A 17,992-nucleotide genomic window follows, 5' to 3' on the forward strand; every position below is an offset into this window, starting at 1 on the left:
ACATTTCAAACAACAAAACCTCCGCGAGCAGGGAAAATGGGTTTCTATTTGGCATCTCCGCCTCTGTGCAGAGCAATGATGGACGTTGAAAGAACACCAGTCCTTTCCTATGCAGCCTGGTTCTGGATTAAGTTTTGCACACTGTTTAAAAACTTAAGCTCTCTGGGTACAGTGAGCACATATCTGTAATCCCAGTTACCTGAGAAGCTGAGGTAAAAGGATCTCAAGTTCCAGGTCAGCCTCAGCAACTTTATGAGAACTTGTCTTAATAAATAAAAAGGGCTGGGGGCTTTGCTCAGTGGTGAAGCACTTGCCTAGCATGCAAGAGGCCCTAGGTTAGATCCCCAGCACTGCAGAATATTTGCAAAAATAAAAACAACTTAGGCTCATCCCCTAGATCTACTTCACCCAAAGAATAGGCAGTGTTGAATGGGCAGGTTTATCTCCTACCTAGACAATAGTTCACTGAAGGAAATGCATTTGCTTCTAAGTACCTGGAAAAGTATCACGATAACTTTATTTTAATAAAAATTCTGGATTTATTTGTATAAAACTAAAAAGTAAGTGAAGAAGAAGATGCAGGATACTAATATTTGCATCAAGGTTGGTACCTGTTCAATTTGAAATTGAAGAAACAGAAATTTGTGCCTTGTGTGGATAAATAATATTTCTAAATGCCTCACTGGGAGATATATAAGAAAAAAAAATTAAGGATATGTTCTCCTATTAAAATGGACTCTTTTAAACCCTATCTTTGCATAGTTTTCCAGTTTACAAAGAACTTTCACATATCCTGGCTTGTTTGAAACTTACATCAACTCCATAAATTTAATAAAGTACAGTGCACTGACCCTATGTTTCAGATGTGAAAACAGAGGTTCAAAAATGGAAAATTAACTAGACCCTGGGTTGAACCCTCACTGACTCTCCTACTTAATAATTTATGTTGAGCTAGCCCACACTGTGCAAATGTCAGCTCACACTTGGGATTACCCTATTTAAAATACCATTGAACTTGTAAACCCATGTTCATAGCAGCAACACTGTTTACAACAGCCCAAGATAGAAGCAGCTCAAATGTCCATAGACAGAGGAACAGATATACAAAATATGACACAAAGTATGGAATACTATTCAACCTTAGAAAAGGAAGGGACTCTGACACGCGCTACAACATGGATGAAACTGGAGGGCTATACCCTGGGAAATAAGCCACTAATGAAAAGAAACATTTTTTGTGATTCCACTTACATGAGTTACCCAAAATAGGCAAATTTATAAAAATAGAAAGTAAAATAAAGGGGGCTGGGGTTGTGGCTCAGTGGTAGAGTGCTTGCCTAGCATGTGTGAGGCACTGGGTTCAATTCTCAGCACCACATGTAAATAAATAAATAAAATAAAGGTCTATCAACATCTTAAAAAAAATAAAATAAAATAAAAAGTAAAAGAGTACACCAGGGACATGGGGAAAAAAGAGTGGGAAGCTGTTGTTTAATAGGTATGGAGTTTTTATTTGGGAACATGATAAAGTCCTGGCAGTAGAGAGTGGCGACAGTTGTGCACCAGTGTGAATGTGCATAATGCCACTGAGCCACACACTTAAAAGTAAGCAAAAATATGGTGCACACCTGTAATCCCAGTAGCTCGGGAGGCTGAGGCCAGGGGATTGCAAGTTTGAGGTCAGCCTCAGCAACTTATCGAGGACCTAAGAACTTAGTGAGAGGGGGCTGGGGATACAGCTCAGTTGGTAGAGTGCTTACCTCACAAGCACAAGGCCCTGGGTTCAAATGCCCAGCATCCCCAAAAAAATTTAAAAAAAAATAAAAAAAATAAAAAAAACAGAACTTAGTAAGACTCTGTCTCAAAATAAAAAATAAAAAGTGTTGGGGAGCCAACCCTTAAATAAATCCATCCCACCAAATAAAAAGGGTTTGGTGCTCCCCCAAAATAGTTAAAAATATAATTTCATGTTATGTATATTTTACCACAGTAAGTAAATTAAAAAAAAAAAAAAAAAACACTGAATATCTGGTCCTAGCCTTCAAGTCACTTGCTTTTCATGGACTTGATATTTTTTTGGGGGGGAGGGGGGCATGGGGGCACCAGGGATTGAACCCAGGGGCATCTAACCACTGAGCCACATCCCCATTTGCTTTTTATAGAAAGCATTACACATATCCATAATTATTTCAGACTGTGTATTATGGTAAAATATACTTGGCTTAAAATTTACCATTTTAGCCATTTTTAAGTGTACAGTTTCTGTAGCATATTAAGGACACTGTTGTGCAACCATAACCACCATCCATCTCTAGTAATTTTTCATCTTCCTAAACTGAAACGCCATACTCCATTCTAGATATTATCTCCAACCTACAGCCCCTTTCTGTCATTCCACTGTCCGTCTCTATGAACTTGACTACTCTACATATGTCATCTGAGTGGAATCACACAGTATTTTCTATTTGTAATTGCCTCATTTCACTTAGCATAATGTCTTCAAGGTTCACCCATGTAATGGGATGCATCAGAATTTCTTTCGAGGCTGAGTAATATATACCACATTTTGCTTTCCATTCTTCTGTTGATGGACACTTGAGTTTCTTCCATTCTTTGGCTATTGTGAATAATGCTGCTGTGAACATGGGTGTGCAAAATCTCTGCAAGGCCCTGCTTGCAATTCTTTGGGCTAGATATGCAGATACATATTTTATTTTTGGTGGTGCTGGGGACTGAACTCAGTGCCTTGTGCTTGCAAGACAAGCACTCTACCAACTGAGCTATATCCCCAGCCCTGGGCTAGATATCCAGATGGGTGATTATAGGATCATCTAGGAATCCTGTGTTCAATTTTTTGAGGAACCTCTATGTCATTTTTCACTGTAGTGTGGCACAACTTTTTAAATTTCCATCATCCAGGCAAAAGGATTCTAATTTCTCTATATCCTCATCAATGCTTGCCATTTTCTGCTTTTAGTTATTTTTAAAACAGAAGAGGTATCTTATTGTGGTTGTGATTTGCATTTCCTTAATGATTAGGGATGTTAAAGATCTTTACATGCACTTTGCCATGTGTATATCTTCTTTGGAAGAAATAGCCCAGAATTAAGTACAGAAAGGCACACAGATGGAAAACTTGAAAAGTGAGTTAAGAAAAATCAAGAGTAGAGTAAAAGTTCAACAACAATCTATCTGAAGGAAAAAGGGAAAGGGAAAAATAGCAAGAGTCAAGATTTGAAGAAATAATAGTTGCAGTGTTTCTAGAATTAATGAAAGACACCTAACCCTAGATTTTAGAATCACAAACAATGCCCCAAACAAGGAAAATCCCCACCTAAACATGATGAAGTAAAACTTCAAAACTGAAAGCACAAAAGATGACCATAAAAGCAGTCAAAAAGCAAAGAGAGATCCTAAGAAAATAGCAATAAGACTGACAGCTGCCTTCTCAACATCAACTATGGGAGCCAATAAACAATGGAATTTCAATTTTAATGTGCTAAATGAAAATAGCTTTCATGCTCCACCTAGCAAAAGTAACTTCCAAGAATGTGAGTAAAACAAAGAAATATTTAGAAAAACAAAACTGAAAGTGTAGTTCACTGGAAAGCTACTCACCCAAAATGCATGAGGCCCTGGCTTTAATCTCCAGCACCACAAAAAAAAATAAATAGAAAATCCAAAGATGAGGGAGTTTACTACCAACAGACTCCCTAAGTTATTTATTTTTCCTTTTTTCCTTTTTTGTTTTTTTGCAGTGGTGGAACCCAGAGCCACACGCATGCTTAGTAAATGCACTACCATTGAACTACATCCCCTGCCCACCCGCAAAGCTATTTCTAATGTGCATCAGAGAAAAGGAAAATGAACCTAGGAAAAAGCGGTTAGTCAAGAAGGGATGGGCACCAAAAAAAATGATAAACATGTAAATAAAGCTAAGCTGATGCTCACCATATAATATAAAAACATCTACCTTGAGGAGCTAAAAAAAAAAAAAAAAGCATGCTAGAACTGAGGTGCTACATAACATTGGCACATAAGTGGCAAAGAAATGGAAGTGAAAGAATACTAAGGCCCTTAAGTTATTCCTGAGAGTTAAAAAGTTGACTGATCTCAGAATAGATCAGAGTTAAATATACATATTAAACTTTACATTAGCCCTTTAAAGAATAGAAATGTCAAAACAGAGAAGAGAAAAAATGAAATTGAGGCAAGAATACAGGGGATCTCAATTAATACAAAAGAAGGCAAGAAATTAAAAGAAAATGATCTGTCAAAAATCATGTATAACTTAATAGTAAAAGCAGATATTCATCAACAAGTAAGTAGACTTTTGCAAGACAGATTTCATTGTATTTATGTCTTTACACCAAGTATTTTTAAATATTTAATATATATGTTATTTAATATTCATAAATAAAATACCTTCCCTTCTGCATAGCTTTAAAAGTGCCCCCCCCAGATGTCCTAATAGTCCAAAGTGGATAGCATGCAAATATTACACGACTCACTTGTTGGAAAACATAAAGGTCAAAATGAACAACCAACTATTAAATTCACTTTTTGAACCTTATATTGCTCCACCACACACATACACAATCAAAAACAGTCCACTAAATACCAGGCAGTACAACCGGGCAGGGGGATGGTACCATGAGAAGCTTTAAGCAATGGGGAAATTTCCACAAAGTCAACTTCTCAAATACCACTGGATGAAGTCTTAAAGGACTCCAATTAGGGTTTATTTCAGCAAAATGCAGTGAAGAAATGAACACAGGTTTCTCTCTGTTAATGGAATCTGTGAGTTGTAGTTAGAGACTCGGTTTCCAAGGAAAACACATTTATCTTAATTTCAGCAAGACCAAGGAGTCTAGGAGGGTTTGGGAAGTGCGAGCCCTTCCTCCGCTGCCACACACATAGAGCAGGAGCTCACACCCTGGGTAAGAGCCCCGCCCCAAGTCATCTTCCCTGGGTGCCCCAAGACCTCAGCCTGTAGGCAGTTTCCAGTGGCCCTGTAGTTGACATATTTTGAAGAACCAAAGAAGCATGAGGAGGTTTCTGTAACTTGTCAATCAACAGGCATTGGTTGAAACAGGTTCCTCTTAGTACGAAAACGAGGCTGCAGCCTGGTAATACTGAATGCCAAAGGTTTGATGCGAGAGATCTCCCCATGGTCAAAGAGCAGGACAGGAAAAATAGGTAGAAGAACAGCAGCAGTGAGAAGGAACAGGCCTGCATTTCAACCAAAGTGGCCTTTGGATTCATGGGAACTGTAACCCTGGTCCCTGTCCAAGTTTGCTGATCTTTGGCCTTGGCACAGCAAACTCACAACCCAGGATGGGTGGCAGTTCAAAACCACACCTGTTACATCCTTATTCAAAGGCCCTAGACCTTCAGCTGCTATTGAAAGACAAGGGACTGCAATTGTTCCACTGTCCCCCATCCACCCCAACTTTAAAATTCACCTGATCCGTTAGGTATCTGGATGAATGCTTGAATTTTGTCCTGAAATTTCTTTCTGTACCATAAAACACAGCCATTTTCTACAATCTTGTTTAGAACTTCCCTGGGCTGAGTTACCAATATCATAGCAGAGGAGCCAGAAGTTAGCTGCTGTCAGGAACCCAGTGAAAGCCAGTCACTGGACTGGGGGTTTAAAGGTCAGAAAGGCAACACCTCAGAACCCACTGTCCTCCCACTGCCCAGCCCCAGCCCTAGGCTCCTGGTCATTCACTCCATCCTGCCAGGCCATGGCAGGACACTTGGACAGGGTCAGCAGACCAGCCTTCTCCAGCCCAGCCTCAGCTGTAGCAATCCCTGTTAAGCACAGACGTCCAGTGGTAAGAGTGAACAACAACTTTCTACAGTATAGATCCCTCAGTGAGGCAAGGAATCACAAAAGGAAAGGGGTACACAGACACCCAGGCAGTTAGGAGGACCCACTTGGACCCGGTCCTGCCAGGAAGACATTCTGGGAGACATATTGCCCATAATCCTGGCCAGGTGCGCTCTTCCCTGGTGGGTGACAATCCGGCTTGCATCTCACTACTTCTTGACACACCCAGTCTCCAGAAAACTCCTCCCAGTAATCCCTTCTACACCCACAGAACCAACAAGAGTCTTCACCAGCACTTAACAGAAAATGTCCCCTCCATTCAACACTCATGGAATTCCAGCACTAGGCAGAAAGATCAACAAGGGTACTGCCTCAGAGAGACGACTATCGTCTGCTTGGGTAGGAATATCTGACAACCTTCATGGCCAAGTGGACTTTTAGAGACTAGTTTATCCCATCCCTTCCCTTCCCTTCTTCTGTGTGGAGGCTGGCTAAAAACTACAGAATTGTTGATGGTAGTGATGTCCAGCCTCCACCCACTGTCCCCATTGAGGTCCTGATCCCCAGGAACTGAGATTACCCGACTTGCCATGTCCCTGTTCCCCTATGGGGACACTTACATGCCATGGATCAGAGAAGATCCAAAATGACTAATGAGTATGTGATTGAAGTTTTATGTTAGCAGGAGGTCATCTCTGAAGGGGGTTCTTTAGGAACTGTTTTGTGAATTATTTCCTTCCTGAGTCTCTACTTCTTTTGGAACTTCAGCAAACTTCATCCTTAAGACAGATTTCCTTCTCTGGGGAGTCAGACTACAACACTGCCACTTACTAACCAGCTCACCAAAGACAAGTTACATCATCTCTGTGCTTCAGTTTTCTTACCAGTAAAGTAGGGATGATAACACTATCTCCATTTACTATTTATTGTGATAATCAATTAAGGTTATGCTTAGGAAGGCCTCAGTACAATATCTAGCATAAAGTGCTCCTAAAGGTTAATTTACGAAAATGTATTCAAGTCTCCTGTGCCCCAAAATGCAAGGGAGAAGTCACCTCCTGGAGATTGAACCCAGGGCAGTTTACCACTGCGGTACATCCCAGTCTTTTTTTTTTTTTTTTTTTTTTCTTTATGTTGTTGCTATTGAGACAGGGTCTCACTAAGTTGCTTAAAGCCTTGCTAAGTTTCAGAGACTGGTCTTGAATTTTGAATTTGCAGTCCTCCTACCTTAGTCTCCCTAGTCACTGGATTACAGTCATGTGCCACCATCCCGGCTTCTTCCTTTTCTTCTCCCTGCAAACCCTTTTAAACAGCAGCTGTGCCTGGTCCCTGTAAGAGTCCTGTGATATGTCCACCCACCTTCGGGGCTGTTCCATATCTGCACCTGCCTCTGTTCCCTCTGTTTCAGGCCCCACCCATGGTTTCTTTCTGTTTTCCCTCTTTGGATCTGTTGGGGCTCAAAAAAATGATACCCTAAAATATAGCACTTTGGCATGCTGAGTACTGTGAACTAAAGGAAATTGGAAGGCCTCCAAACCAGGGTCTCTGACCTTCTTCTGCCCTCCTATCTCTTGCCCCTCGTGTTCCCCAGAAACAAGTCATACAAATGAGAATTCCTCTTTTCCAAGGTAGGCCATAGAAAGTGGATTCCCTTTTCCTATAAAAACTAGAGTTATTACTCTAACCTTTGTCCTCCTGCCCCCAACCTTTCGGTCTTGGAGATGACCCTAAAGAAATTCTCTGACCTACCCCCTTCCCACAGTGGGTCATAAGAAATGAAAAAGGAAGAAATGCCACAACCAGAGAAACCACCATGAATCTGAACATACGCCTTGTGTTCCTCTCTCAGCCTACCGCTGTCAGATCATACCTCTTTTGTCCCATGACATTTCTACACGACTGTCCCTGCTTCATAGAATATAAGCATGAGAGGCATTTCTGCCTTTGTGTCTTCATTCTGAAAGTTCCTGTGTCACATAAAACTAGGATTAAATAAATCTATTATATTTTTCTCTTACTATTTTTCTGCTTCATTTTGTTTCCTGAGATGGGGTCTCGCCATGTGGCCCAGGTTATCCCCAACTCCTGGGCTGAAGTGATCCTCCTGTCTCAGTCTCCCAAGTAGCTGGGATTACAGGTGTGCGCCAGCAAACCTGGCTCCTACTCTGCCTCATGTTACAGGGGGGTTTGGCCATAACTCAAGTTGGGAAGATAAGGGATCACCTTTACTGCCCCTACACATCTGTGTCTCAAAACCAGTTCCCAGAACTCCTCCCTCCCTGAGCCTTCCCCCTTTGTCCTCTCCTTCCCCCATGTCCCAAGGGACACCCTTCCCAGGTTTCCATCTGCTTTGTTCTCTCCCTCACTCAATAATAACAGAGCTCAGGCACAGATTCTGGTCCTTCTAGAATTCTCCACTTGAATTCCTCCTGCATTCTGGAGTTAGTGATTCTTACAAACTTTTCATATTTTTGTGCTGAAACATCTTGAAATCACTGTGTCTCAATCAAATCATGCCAGTACCCTTTCACTCTCAGAAGTCAGTTCATTTATTAGCATCCCCACTGTCCCCACGGGCCCTATCCAAGTTTCTGAGTTACCCTCTATTTCCCCCTTGCTTGCTAGCTTTCTTGTCTATCAGCCTACTCTGCTTTATTATAAATTGTCAGAACACCCAACTTTTCCAAAGTCAAAACAAATGGCCTTCTCTGTGTCCACTCTCCATGTAAGGATGGGCCCAACAGTTGGCTCACACTCACACAGAATCTCATCTAATCTTTATGAGGCAAGTCAAGCCCTTACTTCAGAGACAGGGAAGTTCAAGGTAACAGAACAAGGCTGCATCTAACTTTCTTTTTTCTTTCCAATATACTCTAAGCTGAAATGACAGCAACAGATGGACCAGTGGAACCTAAGAAGATCTTCAATAAGGGGGAAATTAAAAACATACACACTCCGAAATCAAGAGAGAGAGGGCGGGGGAGGGAAAGTCTGTGTGGCCTTGGGGCATGTCAAGAAGACTTGAATTATTATAGGGTCCTCCCAAATCCCCTTTGGACAGTAACTCCCTAGGAAAACAGGCACACCCATATTGAGGAGCCTCACAGAAACACAGAACACAGCTCCCAGGGCTGTCACATGCCTTTCCCTATGTTTCAGCACTAGAACTAAGTAGGAACTAGGATACAGCCTCACCTGAAAGCATAGTTTTTAGTTTCATGTTTCCTTGCTCAAAGAAAAAGTGTTCCCAAGTAGACACGATTTGCTCAAACCATTTTTGGAAAAGGGCTATCAAAGCTTGGGCAATGGTTCAACTATGCAAAACTCCAATCCATTAGGATCAAGCACATGTGGAAATGATTAATGTGCAACTGCTGTGTGTCATCTGGGCCATCAGTGACCGTCAAAACCACAGCAAACATTGAAATAAGCACAGGAAAATCCTTAAACTGTTATAGGCCAGCTATACTTTTCCAGAAGGTGAAATTACCATTACTTTTGCCATTAAAATAAGACTGGATAAATGGATCTCTAAAGCACTTGTCCTGGGGAACCCGCTGTTTCGTGGTACCACCAGAAGACAGAGAGGAAAGAAGGAAGCTAGCTAGCAAGGGCTGAGTGCCTCCCTGGAAGGACAGAATGCTGTGCAATAAGCCCATTCCGGCTTCTCATGTTGTAGATGAAAGTGAGATTTTCAAAAGAGACTCACTTTTTTTCTTTGCTTCACATCTCCAACATGTACACTGGAAATAGCACTATCCAAGCCATTAAAACTAACTTTCTAGCAAGAAGTACAAAATAAAAACAAACAAGGAATAGTATCTCTCCAAAAACAAAGACAAAACCCTCTTAATGTCCAGACCATCTAAAACGTTCTTGACGTATGTTACTAATCCACTTAGCTACCGGCTACCTTCTCTCTTTAACTCGTTGACCTAAAATTAAGAGAAAAACAATTCGATCTTAGCTTTCAAATGCACGTTATAAAAGCAAGTGATTCCGACACTGACATTGGCTTCCAATAAAAGGCAGAGGCGCCTCCATGAGATGTGGTTTTCCTTTACAGAGATGTGTGGCTGGGGAGTGTAGCCAGTCTGCGGTCTGACTGCTTATGAGGCGGGGCCGGCCAGCTGCGGCCAGGGCGCCTAGTGAGTGAACTGGGTGCTCAGGGGATAAGACGAGCTGGCCACGGGGCTCTTCCTCTCTCAGGAACCAGGCCCCTTCCTGCCACCTGTCCCCACTGTTAGAGAGAAGGCAGGAGAGAAAAGAAGTACTTTCTCAGCATCTAATGGCCCTACCTCTGCTCTCATCCCATCTGCTAGCCTTTGCGGAGCTATCAGAGAGCCCTTTAGGGTTTTGTCCCAAGTGCTTTCAGATTCAGATGTTGCCTCGGCTTTGCAAGGCTCTCCAAAGAGGGCCCAGCATAGTACCACCTGGGACCCGGCAGGCGGCGGGCTGGGGCAGGGGAGCTGCGTCCGACGCACGTCTGGTGCCCGGGCCGGAACTGGCACCCAGCAGGGCCCAACCTCCCTCCCTCGCTTCCCAACCCGGCTGGCTCCTGTCGCCCAGGCTGGGGGACAGAGGGCGGAGGGCTGCGGAAACCCGAGCAGCCATACGGAATTCTCCCCCGCTGTGAGATTCCCATTTCCCAAACAAGACCGATCCTACGAGGCAGGGAGCCCGCCCGCGTCCCCAGCCTAGGGAGCAAGCCCAGGTCTGCGGTCCCATCGCCCTGTGGTCCCAAGGATGGCCGGGAGAAGCCGCGACCGAGGCCCGGTGCCCAGCACGGTGCCCTCCAGGGCTTCACGTCTAGCAGCTCCTCCGACGGCTCCCCAGATCGTTTCCTCTCTTTTCCCGCGGGCCCTGGGTTTAAACTTTCCGGGGTGAACGCGGGCGCCCAGCCCGCTCTCCACCAGACCGCAGGGGCGGCGACAGGTGCGCGGCTAGCGGCGTCCTGGCGCCTCTCCGGGAAGTTGCCCTGGCCGCCGCGCGCTGTTTACGTCTCGTTTTGCAGCGCTGGGGCCTGGAGCTTTCGGGCGGGACGAGTCATTGAAACCCGAGACGCGGGCAGGGGCGGTGGCGGAGGGCAGCGACTGAGACGGGCGCAGGGGCCTGGCCGGCCGCGGCTCCCCTTACCTGCGGCTCCGCGGGCGGCCTCGACCTCCATCCTCCGGCTCAGGCGGCGCCCAGTCACCCTCCTCCCTTCCCGTTATTTCGAGACTCCCCAGAGACTTCCCCGCACCCTGCCACCCCCGCCACTCCACCGCAGTCTCCTCTCACCCCGCCCTTCCCTGGGGGGTGCCCTCACTCCTCGCCTCCTCCCTCGAGGCCTCCGCCGGGTAGTTTGTAAGCTCTCAAACCCTCGCTCCCCGAAAAATTTGCGAAGAGCCTTCTTTTCACCTTCCCGTCTGATTCACCAGCCAGGAGGAGTTATTACTCCCCTTAATTTGAGGAGGGGAGACCTGTTAGCGACCCCCGTACACACACGCACATCCTCTAGCCAGTGTCTGCAGGCCTGGCCTGGGTACTATCTCACCCCTCCCTTCCGGTGCTCTTTCCATCCCTTTCTGTTTCTATCGGCAAAAATCGATCGCGTTCACCCTTTCCGAAATTTTGCGCAATAGAGAGATAATAAAGGGAACACATAACACAGAACAGTCAGTTATTTTTCTACCTATTTCAAGGTCTTTCCAATTTTTTAGCAATCTGCTTTTGCTGATACCTAGCTTTTTATTTATTAAACGTTCAAAATTACGCTCACTCACAATAGCAAAATTCAATGCAGGCAATATTTCCTCTATTGTATTTGGCTCGTTTCAAGTGTTATCTTTCCAAAGGTGCAGGGATGAATGATGTTCAAATGCAACTGTGACTGGGGTTGTGGCTCAGTGGTAGAGCACTTGCCTGACATGAGGCACTGGGTTCGATTCTCAGCACCACATAAATAAATAAATAAATGTACAACAACAACTAAAAAAAATAATTTTTTTAAAATGCAACTGTGCACAGGCCTGTCTGTAGTCCCAGCTACTCAGGAGGCTGATGTGAGAGGATGGCTTGATTCCACGAGTTTGAGACTGAGATAGGGATTTAGGATCAAGACAGAGAAATACTGAATCTTAGAAGAAACACCCACAAGCCATTGAGATGTAGAAAGCACAGTTGTGAATCTTGAGCAACACACCCTTGACCCATGCCCTTGGCCCATGGCCTTGTAAAATGAGGGAAATACACAAGTGCAGGGGAAACTGGCTCGAAATTGTGCAGCTCCACCCTGGATCCACCTCCAGTCGGGCCCCCTGATACAGCCCTCTGATACAGTCCTTCTATAAATATTGATCCTCCAGCCCAAGTCAGAGCTGCTTCTCACTCTGAGATAGTCGCCATTCTCCCTTGAATGTATATCTACCTTCCTAAATAAACTTCTGCCTATGCCTTTATCTGGCTCATGCTGAAATTATTTTCCATCATATATGCCAAGAACACTACTGGTCTGAGTTGAGTTTCCCCCTCTCCTCTGGGAACTCCTCAGACTCTTCTCTGGAGACATCTCTACTCCCATGACAAGACCAGCCTAGGCAAGACCATCTCTGAATAAATAAATATGCATGCGACTGCCTCTACACAAGGGATCTGGTTGGGTGCTTGGAATTTGGTTCTTCTGAATTGGCCCCCTCCTCAGTGCCTATTATGGGCCTCTGCCCCAATGACAGATCTAGGACTCTTTTGCCTGCCTTGTCCCTCCACCTCCACTCCACAAACAGCAGCTCAGAATGTTGTCAAAAGCTCAGTCCTTGTCCTGGATGCCAACCCAATAAAAGGACACAGTTTTAAGAAAAAGGAAAAAGATTTATTGCTTTGCTAGCAAAGGAGAAACACAGAGGACTTCTGTCCCAAAGGTTATGATTCTGCCCATCAGCAGGAACAGAGAGGCGGCTTTTAAGAAGAGGTGACTCGAAGGCTACATTCCATGTGGAGCTATGATTCACTTGTTAATTTGGGACAGTCATTTCTGAGATCTTCTGGTACCATCCCCAAAGTCTGGATTACTCCCCTCCTGTGGTGGGTATGTGCACTCAGGGACAGATAACCCTGTCTATGATGGGGAAAGAAAGGTAATCCTGTTTCCCCTGAGATTAGGGAGGGGGAAATATTAAGGAGGATAGGGAGAGAGGATGAGAAAGAAGCATGTCCATTTTTTTTTTTTTTTTTTTTTTTTTGCGGTGCTGGGGATCGAACCCAGGGCCTTGTGCTTGCCTTGCAAGCACTCTACCGACTGAGCTATCTCCCCAGCAGTGGCAGAGCAGCAGGGACTTTATTCAAAGCATAAAGTGGACCACTGTTACAGGAACCATCCAGCTGCTCCCTAGTCTTCACCCCCACCTTCCAAACAACTGAGGTGGTGAAGACCAGGATATCCTCATGCAGGGGATGAAAAACATCCCCAGTTCTACTTCCATGCATCACCTTTAGTGTGCATCTTTACTTGGATCCAAAAGCCAGAAGCCCCCCTTAGAGTAACCCTTGAGTCACCACTTAGAAGTCTGAGATTCCATTTGCTATAGTAATGAAATCTCAAAGCTCCCTGGGCCAAGAAGCTCCAAAAACCATATCCTTGTGCAACACACATTTACTGGGATAGGAAACAGGAGAAATAAGATAAGCAAGCAACTCACACCGGCAATTTATGAACTGCTCCTGCTTAACCACAGATATCCTGGTATCATCATGCAGACAACTTGTGAGCTGCACCTGCTTAACCACCGACATCCTGCTACGATCTGATTGGCTAAAGTAACATCTTACAGAACCACAAGGAGATGACACTATCAAGCCAGCTTCCAACTGGTTTCTTGTTCTTGCCCACCAGAGGACTTCCTCACCTTCACCTTTTTTGCTCTTTAAGATTGATTACCATATGTATGCACACACCCATTATCTGCATAATCAAATGCTAATGAAGCGGAGTAGGGTTCTCCAAAGGGACGTCCCAATTCCAGAGAATCTCATTCATATTTAACCCCTGTGTATGAATATTCATCCCCCTGAACAATATAGATGGGAAACCCATCCAACTGGTGTCTGCACTCAGCCCTAGGGTGGGTACTTTCACTTTGCCATAAAGCTTTTCCCCTGTGCCTGAAACCTGCTGTGTCCTTGTAACAGGGGTTTACCTGATGCTTTGACTATATCCCTTGTGGCTTTGAAACTTACTTTGTTTTCTTTTTCCCAATCTTCTTCTCCCTAACCTTCTCCTCCCTGATTTTCTTTTCCCTTAACCTTCTCCTCCCTGATCTTCTTTTCCCTGATCTCCTCCTTCCTGATCTCTCCTCTCTAATCTCGTTTTCTCTGAATCACCTCTTTAAAAGCCCCCTGTTCCTGCTGATGGGCAGAATCACAGCCTTTGGGACAGGCGTCCCCTGTGTTTCTCCTTTGCAAGCAAAGCAATAAACCTTTTTACTTTTTCTCAAAACCGTGTCATCATTGTTGGACTGGCATCAGGGGCAAGGACCAAGCTTTTGGCAATATCTTTAAATTCTTTTCTGTAATGTGGTCAAGAACCTGGAAGTTTCTAATAGAGGTCTCCTCAGCTCCTGGAAACGTTCTTGAATGTCATCCTAATTGTTGACACTGCTAAGTACCCCATACTCTTCTAGATTCTAGGGATTCAGCATTGAACAAAATGAACAATATCCTGCCCTCATGAAGTCTACTCAAATAATAGCTAAGACAAAAAGTAAAACAGACCAAATAAATGGGGGCTTACAATTTAAAATAAAGTAGTGACAAACCCTTGCTCAAAGGGTGACATCTAAGCAAAGCCATAAAGAGAAGGAACTAAGCAAATGGGAAGGGGGAAATGTCAGAGGTTACAGCAAGTGCAAAGGTAGAAGTAAAGCATTGGTCCTTGAGCCTTCGTGGAGTCCTTGATAGTCTGGGTGTTACTAAAACTATTAGGACATCAGGCTAAAGATTTATTAATCTCTGTTGTAAAGCACAACACAAACTGTCTTAAATCCCTTATTACCTTTTCAAAAACTGTTTGTATTGTTTTGTAAATTACATACATAGCACCTGAACACATTCCTTTAAAAATACATGTATGTGCAGGAAATATATACATATGACCTAAAAAGTTCCTTGCTTCTCATTCAACTCCAGTTCTCAAAGTCAATATTTAATCAAATATATTCCCTCTCTCTCTTTCTCTCCCTCTCTTTTGTGTCTTGCTTGGATAGACAGAAACTACCCCCAAACTAGAAAATAAATTCTTCTAAACTTATTCTCAGTGTTTTTATTGTTTTGTTTTAGACATGAGTTTTTAATCCAGTTAGAATTCATTTATGTAAATGGCATAAGAAATGAATCTAACTACATCCATTTGTACATCCATTTGTTCCCAGAACACTAAAAGGTGCATTCTTCCCCCACCACCATTGAATTATCATCTCCTTAGCCATATACTAAATTCCCACATAGATTCTCTTGTTTTGTCAGTTTTGCTTTTTTTTTGTACCAGGGATTGTACCCAGGGGTACTTAACCACAGAGCCACATTCCCAGCCCTTTTAATGTTGTATTTTGAGACAGGATCTCGCTTAAGTTGCTTAAGGCCTCACAAAGTTGCTGAAGCTGACTTTGAACTTGCGATCCTCCTGCTTCAGCATCCCAAGCCACTGAGATTACAGGTATGCACCACAACGCCCAACAAGGTCTGGTAATTTTTGAATCTTTTTTTTTTTTTTTTTTTTTTTTTTTTTTTTGCGGTGCTGGGGATTGAACCCAGGGCCTTGTGCTATATCCCCAGCCCCAATTTTTAAATCTTAATTGTTAAAGATTTTCTAGGAAGACAATCAGATGGTCTATAAATATATTGTCACATTTCTAAGCCTTCCTCAAATCTACGCTACCACTTTGCACACACTACTGACACCAAAGATGCCTCTGGCCCTAACCAATAATGAAAGAAAATTGTGTAAGTAAATAGGAACTCCACAAAGTCCTGGGACATATTTCAGTGTGGTCCTTATTCCATTGCAGGAGGACATTAAGCATTATGTTACACCCTTCATCTGGCCTCATTTATCTACACAGGAATTTCCTCAATGTTAGGAACACAGTTATTCTAGCATTCCCAAAATATTTATGAAATGTGACAGAAAAATCCAGTATGTAAACAATAGGGTCCACAACTTACTGGTTTTTAATGAGTAAACAAGATCCCGTTGTCAACAGTTGTTACTTTTCATCAAGATGTGGCCCTTAAAAAAAAGAAAAGAAATTCTGGGGCTGGGGTTGTGGCTCAGTGGTAGAGCACTTGCCTAGCATGTGTGAGGCACTGGGTTCAATCCTCAGCACCATATATAAATAAAAAATAAATAAAGGTATTGTGTCCATCTACAACTAAAAAAAGAAAAAATTTAAAAACTAAAATAAAATCAAGCAAGTCTTAGCAAAGATCTAAGAGAAAAATGATGGCAGAGGAAAAATACAGGCAAATCTTTCTCCTGTAAAATGTAGTGAGAACATTATCTTGTGACATGTCATATAAGACTGCCAGAAATTTTAAAACACTCATATTCAAGCAATTAACTTGGAATTCATAGTTAAAGTTATAAAAATCCAATATCTTTATCTAGACATGGAGGTGGCACCCACCTGTAGTCCCAGCTACGTGGGAGGCAGGAGGCTCACTTGAAACCAAGAGTTAGAGAGTACCCTGGGCCACGTAGTAAGGCCCTATCACAGAATAAAGAAAAGAAAAAGGAAAACCAGTATCTCCTATATCAATTTCCTGTGGAAAGTTGAAAATAAGCCCAGCATTATAATGTACCCTCTGACATACCAATTCTCTGATTGATTTAAAACAGTTTTAAATGTTTGTTCCAGAAAGTTCTAAAAGTACCAGATTTTTAATTAAGTAAATAAATGTTAAAAGCATTTGAAAGATATGCTTTAGTAGGACGTTTAAAAATATAAATGTATAGCATCTAATACCCCCAAGATCAGCAGGGTCCTTACCTACCTGGGGCCTGGAGCCAAAACTCACCCTGTACAACCAGCCAGCAGTCACAGGTTGAGGCAGGGAGGGTGAGATGGGGGGCATGATGCTATCATTTATTCTTATCAAACAAGAAATAAAAATTAATTTGGGTGCAGTGGTGCACACCCGTAATCCCAGCAGCTTGGAAAGCTGAGACAGAAGGATCGAGAGTTCAAAGCCAGCTTCAGCAATGGTGTGGCACTAAGCAATTCCTTGAGACCCTGTCTCTAAATAAAATACAAAATAGGGTTGAGAATGTGGTTCAGTGGTTAAGTGCCCCCGAGTTTAATCCCAGTACCCAAAAACAAAAAAAAAAAAAAAAGAAAGAAAAAGAAAATTAAATGATAACTACTTCAGTTAGTTAAGTCCTCGTAAAAATCATAAATACTATAATTTTGGAAACAAAAATATTTGCCACATTTATTCAGAATGCTCTTCTGTGTGGACCTAACCAATAAAGAAAAAAACACAAAAAACAAAACAGGAAAGCAGCGGTGCGGGAGGGGGGGTTTGGTCAAATATTCTGAGTCACTTAATTTTTTTTTTTAAATTATAGAGCAGTACCTGATTATTCGTGGGAGACTTCCAGCAGATGCCTAAAACAGAGAATAACACCAAACTCTACATGTACTGTTTTTTCCTATATATACAAACCTATGCAGAAGTTTACTATGTAAATTAGGTACAATAAAAGATTTCCAACAATAATTAATAATAAAGCGGAACAATTATAACAGCATACTGTAATAAAATTGCCAGCATCAATCCTCTTGCACTCTGGGGCCATTTTCAAGAATGGTCAGGGTTGCTTGAATGTAAGCACTGTTGCCATGACAGGGACAAGTCCATCCGCCAACCAAAACGGCCGCTAGATGGCAAAAGGGCAGGTAGCATATAGCAAGTGGGCATACTGGACAAGGGGTAATTCGAATCCCAGGCAGGACAGAGCAGGATAGCAGGAGATTTCATCACACTCCTCAGAATGACTTATGATTTAAAACTTTCTGGAATTTTCCACTTATATTTTCAGATCATGGTTGACCAAAGAAACTGAAACCAAAGAAGCTTCTGAAAACTGTTTAAGGAGAGCTACTATAGTCCATCCGCTCATTT

General features: G+C 43.0%; 1 protein-coding gene across 1 annotated transcript in view; it reads right to left on the bottom strand.

Moving 5' to 3' along the window:
* LOC124977169 (protein FAM169B-like) overlaps positions 1-11,025 on the bottom strand; it is a 78,350-nt gene extending 67,325 nt beyond the window's left edge. Inside the window, exon 1 of the mRNA XM_047540513.1 lies at positions 10,973-11,025. Coding sequence (XP_047396469.1) covers positions 10,973-11,003 — 31 coding nt within the window. The 5' untranslated portion in view covers positions 11,004-11,025. The remainder of the gene's footprint in view (positions 1-10,972) is intronic.
* Between the last annotated feature and the right edge of the window lie 6,967 nt (positions 11,026-17,992).

The sequence above is a fragment of the Sciurus carolinensis genome, chromosome 2 (genome assembly GCF_902686445.1).
Source record: "Sciurus carolinensis chromosome 2, mSciCar1.2, whole genome shotgun sequence".
Classification (NCBI taxonomy): Eukaryota; Metazoa; Chordata; class Mammalia; order Rodentia; family Sciuridae; genus Sciurus; species Sciurus carolinensis.